The sequence below is a fragment of the Salmo salar genome, chromosome ssa01 (assembly GCF_905237065.1).
Source record: "Salmo salar chromosome ssa01, Ssal_v3.1, whole genome shotgun sequence".
Taxonomy (NCBI): Eukaryota; Metazoa; Chordata; class Actinopteri; order Salmoniformes; family Salmonidae; genus Salmo; species Salmo salar.
This window is the reverse complement of record NC_059442.1, coordinates 161,568,721-161,588,428: the sequence shown is the minus strand read 5'-3', so window position 1 is coordinate 161,588,428 and position 19,708 is coordinate 161,568,721. Positions and strand designations below refer to the sequence as shown.

At 41.5% G+C, this 19,708-nt stretch overlaps 2 protein-coding genes across 9 annotated transcripts; both read right to left on the bottom strand.

Annotated features, from left to right (window-relative positions):
- Nucleotides 1–665: 665 nt before the first annotated feature.
- Nucleotides 666–10,891, bottom strand: LOC123723670 (zinc finger protein 708). Of its 3 annotated transcripts, none has more exons than XM_045693415.1 (4): nt 10,807–10,891; nt 4,481–4,772; nt 4,153–4,248; nt 666–2,629 (listed from the first exon to the last, which is right to left on the bottom strand). In XM_045693415.1, exons 2-4 carry the CDS (start codon nt 4,758–4,760, stop codon nt 831–833), a joined length of 2,175 nt encoding a protein of 724 aa, XP_045549371.1. In that variant the 5' UTR covers nt 4,761–4,772; nt 10,807–10,891; the 3' UTR covers nt 666–830. The 3 variants fall into 3 exon arrangements, with proteins under 3 accessions (XP_045549371.1, XP_013999173.1, XP_013999124.1); XM_014143698.2 differs by lacking the exon at nt 10,807–10,891 and adding an exon at nt 6,767–8,860; XM_014143649.2 differs by lacking the exon at nt 10,807–10,891 and adding an exon at nt 7,043–8,860.
- LOC106571021 (gastrula zinc finger protein XlCGF26.1) lies at nt 10,225–17,918 on the bottom strand. 6 transcript variants are annotated; one of them, XM_014143745.2, is made up of 5 exons: nt 15,909–16,307; nt 14,125–14,383; nt 13,865–13,960; nt 13,475–13,693; nt 10,225–13,288 (listed from the first exon to the last, which is right to left on the bottom strand). In XM_014143745.2, exons 4-5 carry the CDS (start codon nt 13,512–13,514, stop codon nt 11,523–11,525), a joined length of 1,806 nt encoding a protein of 601 aa, XP_013999220.1. In that variant the 5' UTR covers nt 13,515–13,693; nt 13,865–13,960; nt 14,125–14,383; nt 15,909–16,307; the 3' UTR covers nt 10,225–11,522. The 6 variants fall into 6 exon arrangements, with proteins under 6 accessions (XP_013999220.1, XP_013999207.1, XP_013999199.1 ...); XM_014143732.2 differs by lacking the exons at nt 13,475–13,693; nt 15,909–16,307 and adding an exon at nt 17,480–17,918; XM_014143724.2 differs by lacking the exons at nt 13,475–13,693; nt 15,909–16,307 and adding an exon at nt 16,350–16,587.
- Between the last annotated feature and the right edge of the window lie 1,790 nt (nt 17,919–19,708).

Below are 19,708 nucleotides of genomic sequence, written 5' to 3'. Positions count from 1 at the left end.
GTAGCTAGCAAATGTGAAACGGATTAAAATGACAAGAGTTGACAGCTGTATGAGTTCACCATTTACACAACATATGCTGCAACCTTTTGTAATTTTAATAGTTTGTTTCATATTGGCTGGCTTCCAACAATAGCTGAATTTGCAAAGCTAGCGAGCACCAATTCCGTTTCAGTGGTGTTTGCTAATCTTTGCTACCCAGGTTAAATAAAGGTGAAATAAAATAAATAAAAGTTCCCTTACGACAATTTAGCTTTTGCAACGAGACCATTAAATATATTTAAGACAATGGTAGAAGAGAGTGTAGTTCTGTTCAGTTTGGACTTCAGTTTATCGCTAACCTTATCGCAGAGACTTTGAAGCACTAACTTACATCATCTGCATGCTGATCTTGGAATAAATTGACGATAGCAAAGATTCCATCTTTGACGAGGCCACAAATGGAATAGGTACTAGCTAGCTTAATAGTTAATATTTGCGCGCTAGCTCTGCATATTCAGCTAGTGTGTGTGCACGATTGACTGGATTAACCTCACGCCAGTTACGTTCATTGAGTGCCTTTCAGACAGTGGATACGACCCCTCTGTTACCTTGCCAACTAAGGAACTGGCAGTGGATCAAACCATTGTGAGGCAAAGGGTGGGGGGGGGGGTCGCAATCTTTTGAAACTTAAAAACGAGCTATTAAGTGTCTATAATCAGCACAATTGCTTTCATTGCGTATTATTAATATTACAGTTATGTTTGAGTGATATATGGGGGGGACAAATCATATTTTTCCCAGGATGGGGGGGGGGGTCGTGTCCCCCCCGGGATTTCTGCCCCTGACTGAGTCTACATCACAGCAGCATTAAGGCAAGCACTGCTGTCTTCACCTCCTTTCTTATTTCTGAAAGAGCGGTCTGAAGATTTACAAGACCGATCACGTGTCGCTGCCACACCATTACAGCTATGGTTTTTGTAGTGTCTTATGTCAGAAAAGCCCTTTCCACATCTCTTGCAATAATAAGGCCTAACTCCGGTGTGGACCTGCATGTGGGCTTTGACATTGTTGGCTTGGCTGAAACCTCTCCCACAGACGTCACATTTGAATGGCTTCTCTCCCGTGTGGACTCGCTCATGCCTTTTGAGATTGGTGTTGACTGCAAATGTCTTGTCACAATAACTGCATTTGAAGGGCTTTTCACCTGTATGGGTTCGCTCATGTCCTTCGAGAGCTTGCCTAAGAACAAATTTCTTTTCACAGTATTTACAAGCGTAGGGCTTCACTCCACTGTGAAGTCTCATGTGATAGTCAAAAGTATGTTTATAGGCAAAGGTCTTTTCGCAAATGGAACAAGAGTATTGCTTTTGTCCCGTGTGAACTTGTTGGTGGTTTTTCAGAGTTAGCATGGAGCTGAAGCTGTTCAAACATATGTCGCAACTGAATGGCTTTGTTGAGGTTCCCGCTCTCCTGGCGGTTCTCGCTCTCTCTTTTCTCTTTCGTTCCCTCTGCTTCTCTCCTTCAGCTGTGTGCCATTTTAGATGGTGTCGTCTCATTTGAAAATTGTACATAAAAGTCTTTCCACATAGGTCACACATAAATGGTTTGGTTGCCCCATGACGGTGCATGTGAGCTTTTAGGTCAGTGGACTGAAGGTAGCTTTTCCCACACACTTCACATTTGTATGGTCTCTCCCCTGTGTGAAGCACTTGGTGTCTCACAAGGTTTCCTTTATGGCCAAAAGCAGCTCCACATGTCTCACATGTAAATGCCTTCTCCCCTGTATGAACAACCATGTGGTTTTTGAGGCTGCTGCTTGTCATAAAACCCTTACCACACTCAGAACATGGGTGCGGCCGTTCACCTGTATGTCGTCGCATATGAATACTAAGACCACCATGCTGTCTGTAACTCTTTCCACATACGGAACAGCTGTACGGTTTTTCACCGGTGTGGATTCTCTCGTGCTCGATAAGCAGAGTCCTTGATGTGAAACCCTTGTCACAAGTCAGGCACTTGAACGGTCTCTCCACTGCATGAACAAGCTGATGTCGTTTCAGATCTTTCTTGGTAGACAAAACATTTCCACAAATTTTGCAACTGAATGTTTTTTCTCTGTGACGCAACATGTGATGTTCGAGCTGCTTGGACATCCTGAATGTTTTGCCACATTGACCACAAACGAATGGCCTCTCTCCTGTGTGAATTAGCATGTGACGTACAAGCAAGCGGTTCAGACAGAAGTTCTTCTCACAAACGTCACACTTGAAGGGTCTTGGTTTACTTAGCTTGTGAGCTTCCAGTGACCCCTTCCTGCTGAAGGTCTTTTCACAAACATCACACTTGAAGGGTCTTGTGTGAGTTAGCTTGTGTTGTACCAGTAGGTTGTTCCTGCTGAAGGTCTTCTCACAAATATCACACTTGAAGCATTTGGTTTCTTTGGATCGTATCCTTTTAGTAGTATTGCTGTTTTTCTGGCTTTCATGGCTGTCTCTCCCGTTGTCCTCTGGCAGAGCAGCTTTCATATGCTCAACGTTGGATTCAGTGTCTCTTGGGGAGGGGTCTGTATTCAGTCCATGTGTGTCTCCCAGAGAAGAGTCACACTCCAATGAAGAAGTTTCTGTGGGTTTACTGCAAACCATTGCAGGACCTAAAGATGAAAGAAACAAGTATATACACATTAGAAAACTATACATTAAACAGGTTTTACAATTGAGGATTATACTAAACTAATTTCATTAATTGAAAGTAAGTAGCCTTGTCTGAGCCATAACGGCCCATAGGTCTGGGGCCTATAGAGTAAGGCTGGGCGATATGGCCTAAAAATCATCTCTCTATTTTTTCTAACTCATTTTCCACATGTTCTCTAAATTAAATTTGTTGTACAATTAAAAGTAAAATACACTGCATTTCAAACAGTCAGTAATAATCTAATGAATTCAGGACTTCTGAAATTATACCTAGGCTATTAAAAAGCCGTCCACATGACCCACTAATATTTTAATTATTTTATCAAAATAGTTTAACCTGATTTTTGCAATAATCACTGATCTGGCTTTTACGTCTGTCTATGAAAATGCCCTTTGGTTAAACATTTAACCAGAACCATGCATAATCCAAATTCACTAATGACCAACTTCTTGTAGTAGGCGTTATAGGAAATTAACACCGGTCTCAAACAATCTCAAGCCCAGGTGCTAGCAAATAGCCAGCTAACCTTTATATTTAAAGTCTAGCCAACTTTGATCTATTTGCTAGCTTGATATTTAACAAGGCAGAACCAGTTGAATTGTTATGAACACACCCTTCTGTCCATCTCCAATTGTTTGAACAGCATTCTAGCCTGTCCTCTTTGTTCAGATGTTGAAATCAAGTGGCCTACCTTATTTCTCAGAATGACAACGAGTTGCTTATTTCTTATAATATAGTTTATGCTCATTGCACATTTATAAAACAGACTAGACATCTGGTATTACTGTCTGTGGCTAAAATGCTGCTATCGGTATGTAGTACCGCAAGCAACAGAAACTGAGCATTAGTTTTCCAGTATCAATGTTCGTTGATACTCACGTTTTAATAGGTTATTCACACAATTTGAGTTGAGACATACAAATGGTATCGTTAGACGTTAACTTCTCTATTACAGTAAAATTGTGTTTCAGTGTCAATATGACTAGTCCTGTTGTACCAAACCTCAAATGCAAATAGAGTTGAAACTGCTTGTTGTCAGAGAGGAAGAAGTGATCTTTACTCTTTGTTGTTGTGAGTGTCAAGGGGAGGGGCTTGGTGGCAGGGGGAGAGTGCACACAGTACAGGGATGAGCGAAGGAGATGAGACCAATAAGACAAATGCTCATAAAAATGGGAAATAAACTCAGCCTAGATTCTTGCGATACAGGCATTTGGAACGCTGCACTAACACACGTTTGAATTAATTTGATATATTGCCCTGCTCTACTACAGAGCAAACTTATGTCGCATGAGGCATCTTGATGTACAAATACACTAGCTGGACAGGACGCTAGTCAAAAAAAATCTACCAATACATTAATTTATATTATTTTTTTTTTTACATGAGCATTAAAATAAACACTGTTTTGTCCCATTTGCTTCCTAGTGAATAAGACCCTGGTCTGGTAACCATTATTCAAAATAAAATCCTCTTAAGGATTACCTGCAAAGACTGACATCGCGTTAGTGACCGGATTTGCTTGACTGACATTCCCTGGCAATGTTGAAGCCGCTGTCATTCCAGACAACATTGGGAGACCTAAAAACATATCAATCATAATTACATTAAAACACGTTCAAAACGCGGTGTTGCTTTTAACTTTCTTTCCACAAAATGATGTGTGATGTAAGTCATGTAGGCCTAAATTGATACAAAAAAAACCAACCCCCCCCCCAAAAAAACAGGCCAAGAACCCCATTAGCTAACGTGCTAGTTATAGCTAAAGCCTAGGCAGTATGACTAGGTAGCTAGCTAGGTCTAGAACACTCACCAACTGGTGGTATTGCAAAAATCATTCCATTGAGCAGAATATGTGTGGGTCCTTTCGGTTCTGCTTGTGCCCGCATTTTAGCCAGTGATGCTCTATAATTTTCAGCCTTCTCAGTCAATGCCTTCATATCTTCATTCATCTGCTCCACCTTGGTTTTCAGAACTTCCTCCATCTGCTCCACCTTGGTCTTCAGTTTATCGTTCTCATTATGTAAACTCGAGGAGGCCACTAGGAATAGTTGGCAGATTTTCCTAATAGCCTCCCGTGTCACAAGATTCATAATTGTGCAAAGCTGTGTAGAGAGAGAGAGAGAGAAAAAAGTATTTGATCCCCTGCTGATTTTGTACATTTGCCCACTGACAAAGAAATGATCAGTCTATAATTTTAATGGTAGGTTTATTTGAACAGTGAGAGACAGAATAACAAAAAAAATCCAGAAAGGTTAAATGGAATAGTAATTGAAATATGGACACTGACTGCAGGCCTATAACGTCTGACATGTAATGTAATATTAACTTCTGCAGAATTATGTTTTTCTTGCAATAAAAATATACAACAAATGTTTGTCTCGGGAACACTAGCGGAGAAATGTGATCTTTCTTTCGGCATCTCGAGCAAATGCAAAATGTGTTATATTTGACACTTATGCAAGCAGACAGTATTTCAAACCCATAAAATATGCATCCAAGACAAAATGAAGTCTTATCTGTAACGTGTTTCATCGTTTCCCCAGCCTTTCATTTCCTTAAAACCAGTCAATCTGATGACATTTGGACATTTTGCACAGGACCAACCTTTATACTGAGTTATTGCGTTTTTCCCCCGTCCCTTAAACAAAACTGACAACTTTACCAGTGGTAACTAAATTACTAGTGCATTCATTGTATCAATGTAAGACATTCTGGTGAGCAATACTTTAGTCTTCTGGGGCAACAAGTTATGACAGAAGAAACGCTGCATGTATCAAACTATAGTTTGATACATGCAACCAAATGGAGGAAATTATAAAATGGCCTAGCAAATGGCAGAAATAAGCAGAAGGTTGTCTAAATTAGGGGTGAAAGTAGCCAGTTGGCTATACGGTCCAGATCGAACTGCGCAGGTAGCCTACTTTTTGAAGTGATTTGTTTGAAAACATCACACAACACCCATGATATGCAAAACGGGATACGATGTTAACATGCCACAGTATCAGCATATACCAGGCATCTTGTCCGGGTTTCTCATAACCGGGATATTGTAAACGGGATATGCTGTTTACGTGTCAACTTAAAAACAGAACACTTGAGTATCCCGAATAAAAACAGGACATTGGTGTGCATGTAAACGTGGTCAATGAGAAGTGAAAAATGATTCCTTGTTCCTTTTCTCGAAAACTAAAGGCACAACGCCGATGACACTGCTTCTCAAATGTCCAATACTTTGGTAACTAGACTGCTAATACCTTGAGTTGAGTAAAATGTTCCTTTAAGTAGCTGAACATGTTATTAAACAGACCTCCTGAAAGTTACAAACTGACACGTTTTCATTTTCGCCGTTTATATTGGAGCGTCTTTGATTTGACGGCCTGCACATGCGCAGTTAGGTGCGATGACCATTAGACCCGGTGCATAATGGTGCATTCAAGACAACTGGTGCCGCATTCAAAACTGGGAACTGGTAGAAATCATATAGTCAGTAATCTTCATTTCGGATCTCGAGAAAGAAGCCAGAGTTCCCGAGTTGTATGACCATTCAAAACGATATTCCCAGTCGAAGCTTGTCCATTTCCGGTTTCCCAATTGTCTTGAACACACTGAAGTCAGAAATTACTGAGTTACCAGTTCTGAGTTCCCAGTTGTTTTGAACGCGGCATAGCTAGCCAACGTCAGTCACATTGACATCGCTTACAAGCGTGATTGGGGATTTCTATAGAAGCAGTTTCTGTCCATCTTTATACTGTACTGTCTTTGCTATTGCACTCTAGAGCTTAAGGCTAGCTAACGTAGTCATAGTTACGCCAAAGACTATCATAGTGGCTAAACTACTAAATTAGCAAAGATTATGGATATACTGACAAGATACTTGCCTCCGCCCTAGCAATTGAGTGAGATGCTATGCTACTAGGCCTCATGCTATAAATATGTACAGCCATTTCGAGACAACTGCGATGGTGTTTTTTCTCTCTCGCTGAGTTGCTGGTCTGTCACGTGTCCTACTTATGCCAGTACACTCGTAACCTATGACCATTACAAAAACTTATAATCAAATAAACGTTTTTTATGCCCAAATTCAACACTTACTGACCTCCATACAAAAACTCCTTTCTTGGCGAAAAAACGCTACATGCCGTAGGGAGTGTGACTTCCCGACGAATTAGGCCTCCATTTACCTCTTCCTCTCTGTTACTAGACAACGTAACGTGTAACCAAATATTTGTTTTAATAATTGTTGTGTGGTGTAACTTTAGCTAGTTAGCTAAAGTTAAACATTACGTAGCAAGCGCAACTCCGTCCGTCACGTAGCCAGAGATCCATAGTCTTTGCTGTAGTGCAATTTGCACTGTCGGCTACAGCTACTCACCTCTCTCTCCGGATTGCTAACGTTAGGGTAAGAGTTTGGCACGGTGGGCAGAAATCGGCTAATTTCTGTCATTGCCGTGTCAACGACAACTGCCATAATCGATGTTGTTTCTGACTGAAACCTATTATAACAAGTTGTAGCCATTTTGCGCTCAGACTGACTATTTTGAATTTGTGGCGTACAATCTAGTGGAAACCCAGCACCTGCCAGCAATGAAGCTAGTTCAAACTTGGTCACGTGATCATACGCTTCTTTCAAAATAAAAGTCGGCCGACCTCGAAATGCAAACAAATGTTTTGTCAATTAACAAAGATCTAAGTTTCTGTATTATTTTAAAGTATATTGGTGACGCTTTTAATTATAATCCTCTGAAAAACAACATGGTTGATGGTTTTAAAAGTTAACCAATGTCAAATAGGATTAACATGTTTGAAGAGAGCATTTTCATATCCACACGTCTGCTTCTGTACCGTTTCAAACATAGAAGTTGTCAAAGTGAAAGGGGCGTTTCAGAATCCTCAAACCCTCCACAAATAGTGCCACGTTCAAGACAACTCGAAAATGTCAGCCTTGGAAACTCCTTGTAGAAAGAGGTGAAAAATATCAAGCAGTGCCCTTGAGCAAGGCACTTGACCCTAATTTCTCCTGTAAGTTGCTCTGGATAAGAGCATCTGTTAAATAACTCAAATGTGTCATACCATTAAAGTTTGCATCATTGGGGCATTTATGGGGTACAGCTACTGTTGCCTGAACCTAGATTTTTTTTATTTTATTGAATTAACTAGGCCCGTAAATTAAGAACAAATTCTTATTTACAATGACGGCATACCTCGACAAACCCGGACGACGCTGGGCCAATTGTGCAACGCCCTATGGGACTCAATCGGGAGCCCGAATGCAGGATGATGGCCAAGCTAAAACAAAAGATTCTGAATCAATGGACTTGAAATCCATGCCAATGGAGGACATAGTTTTGTCTATCAAAGTGGGATCAATTGATGAAAACAAGATCATTATGGCACATCAAACAAGTCACTTAGATACAGATCATGATGTTGATAATCAGACAGATGCTCATATAGAGGATGAAGGTGTCAGATTACCAGTAAAGACTCAACATCAATGGTCTTGGAAACCATGCCAATAGAGGAAATAGAATTTCAGCTTTTCTAAGTGGAATTAATTGTTGAAAATATGATGAGTACAGCAACACAAACTAGTAACCTAAATAATGATTATGATGTTAAATTCTGATAAACATAACTCAGAGGATGGGAGTGTCAGGTCATCAGTGAGAGATGAAACAAATTCAACATTCTAAATACGCTGCGGTCTATCAAAATGGAATAAGATGAAAGTGAATTTAGAATGAGTGAACAAAACATTAAGGACACCTGCTCTTTCCATGACATACCAGGGATCATCTAGACTGAGCCATGTACCGATTTTTGGTCTTGAGCGGATGGTCTGGCAGCCGGAACATAATAACAAATCATTTGTAATGTCAAATCGACTGCAAGAAGCCCAAACAGATATTGACTAACATAATTTAAAACCTTGCTTACATTTGTATACGATCTCTGTTGTGTGGGAACACTTGGGAACAGACTTCCAAAATTAAAATCACCTAGAGCTGATTTCCTGGTGTTTTTAGTCTTTCATATACAACAATGAAAACATTTTTTTTTTTGCTCAGCAAACTTGGGGAGCCAAATAAAGCCACCCGCGGGTCACCAGTTGGGCAACCTTGAGATAGCTTGACCAGGTGAAAGACATTGAGGGTGAATGGGCAAGACAACATATTTAAGTGCCTTTGAATGGGGTATGGCAGTATGTGCCAAACGCACTGGTTTGTGTCAAACTGCAACGCTGCTGGGTTTTTCACACTCAACAGTTTCCTGTGTGTATTAAGAATGGTCCACCAGCCAAAGGACATCCAGGCAATTTGTAGAGTTTGTAGAGTCCATACCCTGACGAATTGAAGCTGTTCTGAGGGCATAAGGGGTGAGATGCAACTCAATATTAGGAAGGTGTCATTAATATTTTGTATACTCAGGGGCGATTTCGCAGACACAGATTAAGCCTAATCCTAGACTAACTGCACTTAAACTGGACTAACTGAATTGGCTTTTCTCAGACATGGTTTAATAGTCTCAGACTAGCCCTAGTCTAGATTTTTTTAAAGTCAAATTTCCAGAAGGACTATTAGAGTTAATCTAGATCTAAGTGAAAGTTTAGATTAAACCTGTCCAGAAGTAGGTTTAACTTCAGATTAATGGATGTTGGCCCCCAGGTTCACCTTGGCTCCCGAGTGGCGCAGCGGTCTAAAGCACTGCATCTCAGTGCTAGAGTCACTACAGACCCTAGTTCGATTTCAGGCTGTATCACAACCGGCCGTGATTGGGAGTCCCATAGGGCGGCGTCTGGGTTAGGGTTTGGCCAGGGTAGGCCGTCATTGTAAATAACAATTTGTTCTTAATCGACTTTCCTAACTAAAGCCAGGGCTTTCATCTGACTCGCTACAGAAGGCCCATCCCTCCTAGTACTTATCACCTTGAGATTTTTGGCATCTTGGACCTTCATTGTGAAACAGGAGATTTGTGTGGTGTAAGTGAACCGACTGTATTACCAATAGTCTACAAAGTCTGCAACGCTTTATGTGAACTGTAATAAATCCCTTGTGGGGACAAACTCATTCTGATTGGCTGGGCCTGGCTCCCCAGTGGGTGGGCCTAGCCCTCCCAGGCCCACCCATGGCTGCACCCCTGCCCAGTCATGTGAAATCCATAGATTAGGGCCAAATGTATTTATTTAAATTGACTGATTTCCTTATATGAACTGTAACTCAGTAAAATCTTTGAAATTATTGCATGTTGCATTTAGATTTTTGTTCAGTATAATTAGGCTTCAAAGATTAACCGGTTTGTCCTTACTTACCTTAGTCTGAGACGCCCTAGTCTAGAACCAATTAATCTGAAGTCAAGCAACATCTCAGAAAAACATTTTTTAAATCTGGATTAGTTTAAGTCGAATGAGCCTAGTACTGACTTCAATTAAAGTCTGTCTGGGAAACCACCCATCAGTGTAAAAAACTGATTAAAGCAACAATTTTCAGCATCAGTTCCAGATAATAAAAATGTTACAATAAATTATACCATCATAAAAAAGTAAGACACTGAGAATACATGGGAAGGGACTAATGCGGATACAACTCAAGAATCAAGTCCTAAATGTATTATTCAAAAAACATAAATGCAGTGTCGCAAATAAAATGAGATCCAATGCACTTCAAGCTAAAAAGTACTTCTCCTAAAAGTAATTTGAAATGGAAGTAACTAACCAAACAAGTTTAAGAGACATTCTCAAGTCTCTTACAAAGGAAAAATAGTACACCAAGGTGAACAGCTTAAAGCTGGGCATTAAATCATGGGCATTCATATGGAGTTGGTCCCCCCTTTGCTGCTATAACAGCCTCCACTCTTCTGGGAAGGCTTTCCACTAGATGTTGGAACATTGCTGCAGGGATTTGCTTCCATTCAACCACAAGAGCATTAATCCCTGCAGCAATGTTCCAACATCTAGTGGAAAGCCTTCCCAAAAAGTGGGGGGAGGCTGGTATAGCAGCAAAGGGAGGGACCAACTCCATATTAATACCCATGAATTTGTAATGAGATGTTACATGAACATGTGTCCCACATACCTTTGGTCACATACAGTATTTCCACACTATGAGGTTGGAATAATACTGTGAGAATGATAATTACCTTTTAGAGTAAGAGTTGTTTGAACAGACCGGCTGACATTTCAGCCTGTTTTGGTGGGATGGAGTTTCTGGCGGCCTGGTGATAAATGAGTTAATAGACCAATAAGGAAGAGTTCCAAACCTCTGCCAATAATAGCACTTCTCCCCTCCCACTCCAACAGTCCCAGCAAAATTCTTGCTTGAGAAATTGCTCATTGCTAAAAAGCTATTTTAAATATATATATTTAACCATTTTAATTGAAAACAAGCAAAATGAGGTACTTCAATTGTTACCAAGAAATTATATGATATTGATATAAAAACAGCTGAATTGGACCTTTAAAAACAAGAATTCCTTCAAAATTCTTGCCCAATCAGGACAATCACCCGAGTAACTAATCTTGACGGACAAAGTATTAATGTGTAGTTCTAATAATTTCACATGAATTAGGTGTTTAAGGATTTACACAATAGAAGAAAAAAAATAACACACGGTAAATGATTGAGCACAGTCAGAAATATACAACGTCTCCATGATAATGTGTGCTCATGAACATTGACTATAAGACTTATAGCAATATCTCCAAGCATTACGGCAGGTATGCATCTCATTTCCTACGAGGCTTTCCAGAAACTCACCCAAGAACTTTTCACCCTACTGAATACATCCATGTTGTTCCTGATGTCGGAAAGCAGGAAGTTGCCCCACTGTGAATGATAGAGATAATATCACAGAGTCTACATAACAGCAGCATTAAGGCAAGCACTCCTGTCTCTACCTCCTTTCCTACTTCTGAAAGTGTGGTCAGAAGGTTTACGAGACCTATCACGTGTTGCTGCCACACCATTACAGCTATGGTTTTTGTAGTGTCTTATGTCAGAAAAGCCCTTTCCACATCTCTTGCAATAATAAGGCCTAACTCCGGTGTGGACCTGCATGTGGGCTTTGACATTGTTAGCTTGGCTGAAACCTCTCCCGCAGACGTCACATTTGAATGGCTTCTCTCCCGTGTGGACTCGCTCATGCCTTTTGAGATTGCTGTTGACTGAGAAAGTCTTGTCACAATAACTGCATTTGAAGGGCTTTTCACCTGTATGGGTTCGCTCATGGCCTTTGAGAGCTTGCTTAAGAATGAATTTTCTTCCACAGTATTTACATTCATGGGGCTTCTCTCCACTGTGAAGTTTCATGTGATAGTCCAAAGTATTTTTATAGGCAAAGGTCTTTCCGCAAACGGAACAAGAGTATTGATTTTGTCCTGTGTGAATTTCTTGATGCTTTTTCAGAGTTAGCATGGAGCTGAAGCCATTCAAACATACATCACAACTGAATGGCTTTGTTGAGGTTCCCGCTCCCCCAGGAATGTTCTCTCCTTCAGCTTTGTGCCATTTTAGATTGTGCTGTCTCATTTGGTAATTGTAAATAAAAGTCTTTCCACATAGGTCACACATAAATGGCTTGGTTGCCCCATGACGGTGCATGTGAGCTTTTAGGTCGGTGGACTGAAGGTAGCTTTTCCCACACACTTTACATTTGTACGGTCTCTCCCCTGTGTGAAGAACTTGGTGTCTCTGAAGGTTGGCTTTATGGCCGAAAGCAGCTCCACAGGTCTCACATTTAAATGGCTTCTCCCCTGTATGGATTACCTTGTGGTTTTCAAGGCTGGATTTAGTTATAAATCTCTTACCACACTCCGAGCATAAGTGTGGACGTTCACCTGTATGTCTTCGCATATGAATACTTAGGTCATAAGACAGTCTGTAACTCTTCCCACATTCAGCGCAGCTGTGTGGTTTTTCCCCGGTGTGGATTCTCTCGTGCCCCATAAGCACGGCCCTTGATGTGAAACCCTTTCCACAAGTCAGGCACTTGAACGGTCTCTCCACTGCATGAACAAGCCGATGTTGTGTCAGATCTTTCTTGGTAGAGAATATACTATCGCAAACTTTGCAACTGAATGTTTTTTCTCTGTGACGCAACATGTGATGTTCGAGCTGCTTGGACATTCTGAATGTTTTGCCACATTGACCACAAGCGAATGGCCTCTCTCCTGTGTGAATTAGCTTGTGACGTACCAGCAAGCGGTTCAGGATGAAGACCTTGTCACAATCATCACACTTGAAGGGACTTGTGTGACTTAGCTTGTGAGATTCCAGTAACCCCTTCCTGGTGAAGGTCTTCTGACACACGTCACACTTGAAGGGTCTTGTATGCGTTAACTTGTGAACTCTCAACAACTCTTTCTTGCAGAAGGTCTTCTCACAAACATCACACTTGAAGCGTTTGGTTTCTTTGGATCGTGTCCCTTTAGTAGTATTGCTGTTTTTCTGGCTTTCATGGCTGTCTCTCCCGTTGCCCTCTGGCAGAGCAGCTCTCATATGCTCAACGTTGGATTCAGTGTCTCTTGGGGAGGGGTCTGTATTCAGTCCATCTGTGTCTCCCAGAGACGAGTCATTCTCCAATGAAGACGTCTCTGTGGGTTTACTGCAAACCTTTGCAGGACCTAAATATAAAAAGGAATATGATGACACATTGTAAAACTGTGGCCCAAGTTAAGAGGACATAAGAAAACAAAGTTGTCCAAAACCAATTTGGTTAATTAGTCAAATAAAAATCAACCAATATATGGCAATATTTTGCAACAAAAAGAACACAAGCGTTTCTTGGACAAGTTCAGGTAGTCACTCACCGTTTTGGTTCCTAGTGTCCTGCTGAATGCTGGAGCGCATTCAGCCGGACACAACGGTGTGCAACATTTGATTCAACAGAAACAGCGCCGTTCTGAACGACCAGTCCAAGAATGTTGTGATTAAGTTGGCCCAGAGCGTGATTGTTTGCGGCACAAGTTTTGCGATTTGAAACAGTCACACATTGATCAGGCCAAACCCACTTGACCCACCAAACATACCTAAAAGATTGAAGAATAGCGTGTGCACCATTCAGGGAAAACATGTAGTTCAGGTACAACCCATCACGCAGCCAACAAACATTGAACTAAACCGTAGACAACATAACTAAATTGAATGCACCCCTAGTTTGTCAACAATTATTAAAATGAACACCAACTTGAGGATATTACCTGCACGGACTGATGTTGCATTAGTGACAGGGTTTGCTTGACTGACATTCCCTGGCAATGCTGGACCCGCTGTCATTCCAGGCAACACTGGGAGATCTAAAAGTAACATGCAATATTACATTGAAATATTTACAACCCTTTTCCCTTTCTTTCCACACAATGTGTGTGATGTAAGTTGATAAACAAAACTATCAAAGATACAGGGGGAAAAAATAAGCTAACTTGCTATAGACTAATGACTGTAGGTCTACAACACTCACCAAGTGGTTTAATTGCAAAGATGATTCCATTGTGCAGAACATGGGTAGGTCCTTTCGGTTCTGCTTGTGCCTGCACTTTAGCTAGAGACATTCTATAATGTTCAGCCTTCTCAGTTATTGTCTTCATATCTTCCTCCATCTGCTCCACCTTGGTCTTCAGTTTCCCATTTTCATTTTGTAAACGTGAGGAGGCCACTAGGAATAGTTGGCAGATTTTACGAATAGCCTCCCCCATCACCAGATTCATTATGGTGCAAAGCTGTAGAGAAATTTTAAAAAGTAAACTGGTTAGCTAGCTACTAAACTGAACAAAAATACAAAACACAACATGTAGAGTGTTGGTCCCATGTTTCATGAGCAGAAATAAAATATTCCAGAAATGTTCCATATGCACGAAAAGGTTATTTCTCTCAAATTGTGCACAAATCTGTGAGCATTTCGCCTTTGCCAAGATAATCCATCCACCTGACAGGTGTGGCATATCAAGAAGCTGATTAACAGCATGATCATTACACAGGTGCTGGGGACAATAAAAGGCCACCTCCAACATCATTTCAGAGAATTTGGCAGTACGTCCAACAGGCTTCACAACCGCAGACCACGTGTAACCACGCCAGCACCACCACACATCTGGCTTCTTCACCTGTGGGATGGTTCTGAGACCAGCCACCCGGACAGCTGATGAAACTGTGGGTTTGCACAAGCAAACAATTTATTCACCAACTGCCAGAAATCGTCTCTGGGAAGCTTATCTGTGTGCTCGTTGTCCTTACCAGGGTCTTGACCTGACTGCAGTTTGGAGTCGTAACCGACTTCAGTGGGAAAATGCTCACCTTCGATGGCCACTGGCACACTGGATAAGTGTAAACCACTTTCCTGTGGATATTAGACTACCTAACAGTATACAGCCAGCCACAGCTAGCTGCAACATAGCTTAGGGCTTGCCAGAAGATGCTGACCCTACTGTTAGGCTTGTTTGCACTGGGGTCGAATGCAATCATGGTTACATTAAGACACCTCAAGTCTGGGATGGGACATGCACATTTTACCTTTATCAACACTGTGAAATTGAACAGATTGAAATACTGCTAGTATAAAAGAGCCCAAAGCTCAATCTGAACATTAACACTAGTCTCTTGATGTCTGGTTAAATTGATAAGCACCTTGATAGGGCTTGGTTCATGCTCCCACAGGGCCATATCTCCATGTTACAGCGCTTGTTTACGTGAGACAAAAGGCTACCACCTGTGCCAATAAGTTATCTAGCATGCTCCGAACACCTGTCTGTAAGCGTAACTCGGGAAGTGTAGTTTCGTTGGATGGAGGCGCCCAGCTGTATGGATCTATGCAAAACTGATACAGTATGTACATTTTTTATTTGAATAATTTCTCTCGCTGATGAAAGATAAAGGACATTTTTTATCCTTATTATTGACGTTTCTAAACGTTATAAAAGCGCGTCGGGATTGTTCACATGTAGTAGTGGGTGAAGCGAATGCCTGAAAACTGTAGGGAGAAGGAAGAATGCCGCCTAGTTTTCGAGAGTTAATGCCGCGTTTACGTGCTAGTCGGAAATAGGAGCCTCGTTCAACCAGTTATCAAGTCGGAAATGTCCGAGTTGCCTAATTCCGACTAGGACAAAAACGCGGCATAAGGTATAGCAGTAGTGACGTTACCTAGCTAAACAATTGAGAAAGCTAATTATCTAAAACTTTTGTTCGACGTTAACTGTAGTCACTACGCACCCATCATCACGCTGCTCAGTAGTGTTTGTCAGTGCTCACCTCTCTCTCCGGTTTACTGCAGTCGTTAGCGTTTGAAAGATGGCTAATTTCTTTCATTACAGTCTCGACGACAAAAGCCATAATCGATGTTGTTTCTGACTGGAACATATTGTAAGTTGACATTTTGCCCTCAGACTCATTCACGTAACGTTAAAATAAAATATATAGCTAGTTACATGTGTTAGCTAGCATTTTGTTGTTGCTACGGCTGTGAAGGAGGCAATAACAGACATTTTTTGAAGTAACGATGATTCTTCGATGACGTTTAACGGCGGTTGGCATCCAATAAATGTTGCATTACCGCCATCTACTAGACTGGAGTACAACTCCCTTATACTTTGCTTGAATTTTTTAATAAATACATACCCTACCATTAACACGACACTCAGAAAAAACAACACCATTCTACTCCACTATTTGAAATCTATTTAGTCCTCCTACCTGAAGGGATGGGACACCACCGCTTAACACCCTGTAATTCGTCTGATGTCAAGTTTGCACACCCAAATACCTCTCTGCATCTGTCACCACAAACTACATTTTTCGGGGACTTGCGTTCTATCCCTGCAGTACAGTTGATAACCATTGCTATAAATCCTAAAAATACAATCTTACTGAAACATATCACTTGTTGGCCTATCCCTCTGTACTGGTACAGATCTACTACTCACGCCACTCCTCTCAGGGTCCCTCCCCCTTGACCCATCTTACTCTACTTCACTGCCTCAGCATATGACAACTTCTGCACTACTCTAACCCTGGAAACCTCAACTGGCCTCTCTCGCACGGGACATTTCTGATCCCCAGCCCCATGGGCACCCCTACAATTAACACATACCACTACTTTCCCCAATGCTACACATTCCTTTGTCTCATGCCCTTCTGCACACCTAGGAACCCCTCTCCTACACACTGCTGCCACATGCCCATAAGCTTGACACCTGTAACAACGTAATGTATTCAGCACAAAAGCTTGTACAGGATAACCTATATATCCTAACATCACTGTCGGGCAAAGACGACATAAAAACTCAAAAGAACAATGACTTTTCTGATTCACCAGTCACGCCACCCTGTGTGTCGCACCAAACGATGAGCATCACAAACACCGGGAATCTTCCTCTTCAGTTGGTCAACTTTTACTGCTTCACCAATTATCACTCCTTTCAATGGCACCCTTTTTCTTGAGAGCAAAACAATTCACATTTCTTGCTCCCATTAGTTTAACGCGCAGCGCCATCTCCCTCTGACCAACAGAAACACAATTATTACGACCACTTCTGGTTACCCTCACCGATTCCACAGCACCCAACTCTGTTTTTAGCCGCCATGCAACCACAAATGGATCAGCCAAAAGGCAAGGGTCCACTTTTTCCAAAAACTTCACTCCTACTGTCAGACATCTTTACCCTGACCCTCAGTGCAAACCTCAGGCTCCGAGAACTTCACACCTACAACCTCATTCACTTCCATTTCTCCTCCTGTCTTCAGCTCACTCTGCTACTTTCTACCATCCTTCTTTAACAAACCATCTCCCTTTTTCCCACCATTTTTAACCGACTCAAGCTCACCCTCTTCCTCCCTCAGACCTCTGCCTCGCTTTTTCCCTCCATTCTTCCTCCGTATTCGTCTCCTTATGATAATACTGCACTTCTCCTGACACGTCTTGTTCTTGCTTTCTCAAGGGACGCCATTTAACCGGCTGTCACAATCTCCGTACTATCACCACAAACCCCTCGGGATGTAGCGCTTAACAGTGTATCCCACTTATAAAGCAGCTGCTTCATCTTCATGTTTTTTAACCTTTATTTAACTAGGCAAGTCAGTTAAGAACAAATTCTTATTTTCAATGAACAGTGGGTTAACTGCCTGTTCAGCGGCAGAACAACAGATTTGTACCTTCCCCAAGAAACGAGGATAGTAATCTCTTTCAGTGTTGCCAACTCATTTTCAGGGAAAGTTGCTAGAGGCAGGTCGATTTGTTGCTAAAAGACGTTGTGATGTCATTGCGCGATGACGTCATTACGTAGAATACACAATAACGTTACTCAAATTGACTGGCCATCTCGGCGAAAAATATGATTTGACATTTGTTAGTTTAGATTTGTTTGTATATTATCATATATTTTTATTTGTAAAAGTAATATAAACACAACACATTTTATATGATCACATTTTTCTTTTTAAACACAACACATTGAATTATTGAACAATTACACATTATTGAACAATTACATATTATTTATTTTCTTTTTAACTAGTAAACCTACACATTCTGAACAATTATAGTTTTACGCAGTGTTTTGGTAGTTAGTTAACATGCTACCTAACTGATCAACAATTACAGGTACAGGCTAATAACAAGGTATATATGCTATCTTATTGAACAAGCAACTTAACTCAAATAATGATACATGCGCTAGGCATCTCTCTCCAGGTTGTTGTGCTGCTTGGCTGGCTCAATGGTTTCCTCCAGACATTGCCACTGTTTTCGCACACACTGCAGTACACACTGCCACCATCAGCTGTGTGTCTCCGCCAGTTCCAGAAAGTCCACTCCTTGCATACGTACTGTAAATATGATGAATCATAGATTGGCAAGGAAATCCTCATCTTCACTGTCCAACTGCATTGTCACGGAGCTGGAACCAGCAGTAGAGGATGGAGTGGCCTTAAAGCTGTATGCTGCTGTGGTGCCAAACTGCTGCAGAACTTCACTTGGTAGTTTATGCTGGTAACAGGTATCACCAGCCAGCTTCAGTGCGTACCACACCAGGAGTATGGAGTTGAGTGTGCAGTGACATTCTATTTCTTAACTTTGACTTGACTACACTCATTTGGCTGAACAACCGTTCAACCTCCGCATTTGAGTGTGGCAAAGAGAGGGCAGCGAGTGCAGCTTTGCACAGTTCTTCAAATGGATTTGTCCCGGAAGAGTCCGTGTAGTTATTGACTTCACTCCAAAACTCGACTATTTTCAGTTGAGTCCCACCTAAACAGATGGATGTTTCTCCATTGGGAAACAATTTTATCAATTGTTTGGGGCTGGTATCCCAGTAGCTCAGTTACTTTAATAATTTCAGTGGTGCCTTTATTGTGCTTTAGCGTTTCCGTAACACTGAACAAGGCCATGTTTCGCAAGGCTTCAAGGTTTTCTGGGAGCCTTGCTTGCAGCTCCTTGCTTAAAGCAACAATGTAGTTGATGCACTGTCTCCAAATGACCTTTTTGTCCTCTGGCACAAGACTGAGTTGGTACACCGTGCTCGCGAAAAGGTACCGAAGGTATGGTGATGGACTGAGATGTCCATCAATGGCATCCTTCAGAACATACATTTTTGCCATAGGGTTGACTACTCTGCTGCAAATTGATGTTAAGCGGTGTACCAGATTGTCCAAAAGCTTGACAGGATCTGTTTGCTCTCCCTCAAATGACTTCACTGCAACTTGTACATCGGACAGGATTGATTTCAAGAATGTCAGGACATAGTTGGTCTCGTCCATGTACATGGTGTGGAGCAGATCCGCCATGTAGCAACGCTCACTGGCCTTGGTCAACTCAAAGTGGAGTTTCAGTTCTTCCCACTGGCTCAATATACGAGTTACCACAGGCTCAATCGATAGCCAACGTGTGGCACACACTTTGGTGATCTGCAGGGGTTTCTGGCCATAATTAATTGTGGCATACACTGCTTTTTACGCTTTGCACCGTTTTGGGGAAATCGAAAACCAGTTGTAGGTTTCCCTGATTAAGTACTCAACACTCCTAGGAAGGGTTTCTTTGGATCCTGCACAGACAGCCA

Coding starts and splice junctions, on each gene's coding strand:
- LOC123723670 (XM_014143649.2), bottom strand. CDS start 7,186: ATGGCTACAACTTGTTATAATAGGTTTCAGTCAGAAACAACATCGATT. Junction 4,773..7,042: donor TTAGCAATCCGGAGAGAGAG/GTGAGTAGCTGT, acceptor CTCTCTACACAG/CTTTGCACAATTATGAATCT. Junction 2,630..4,152: donor CGCGATGTCAGTCTTTGCAG/GTAATCCTTAAG, acceptor TTTCATCTTTAG/GTCCTGCAATGGTTTGCAGT.
- LOC106571021 (XM_014143655.2), bottom strand. CDS start 16,031: ATGTCAACTTACAATATGTTCCAGTCAGAAACAACATCGATTATGGCT. Junction 13,961..14,124: donor CTTTGCAATTAAACCACTTG/GTGAGTGTTGTA, acceptor TGTTACTTTTAG/ATCTCCCAGTGTTGCCTGGA. Junction 13,289..13,864: donor TGCAACATCAGTCCGTGCAG/GTAATATCCTCA, acceptor TTTTATATTTAG/GTCCTGCAAAGGTTTGCAGT.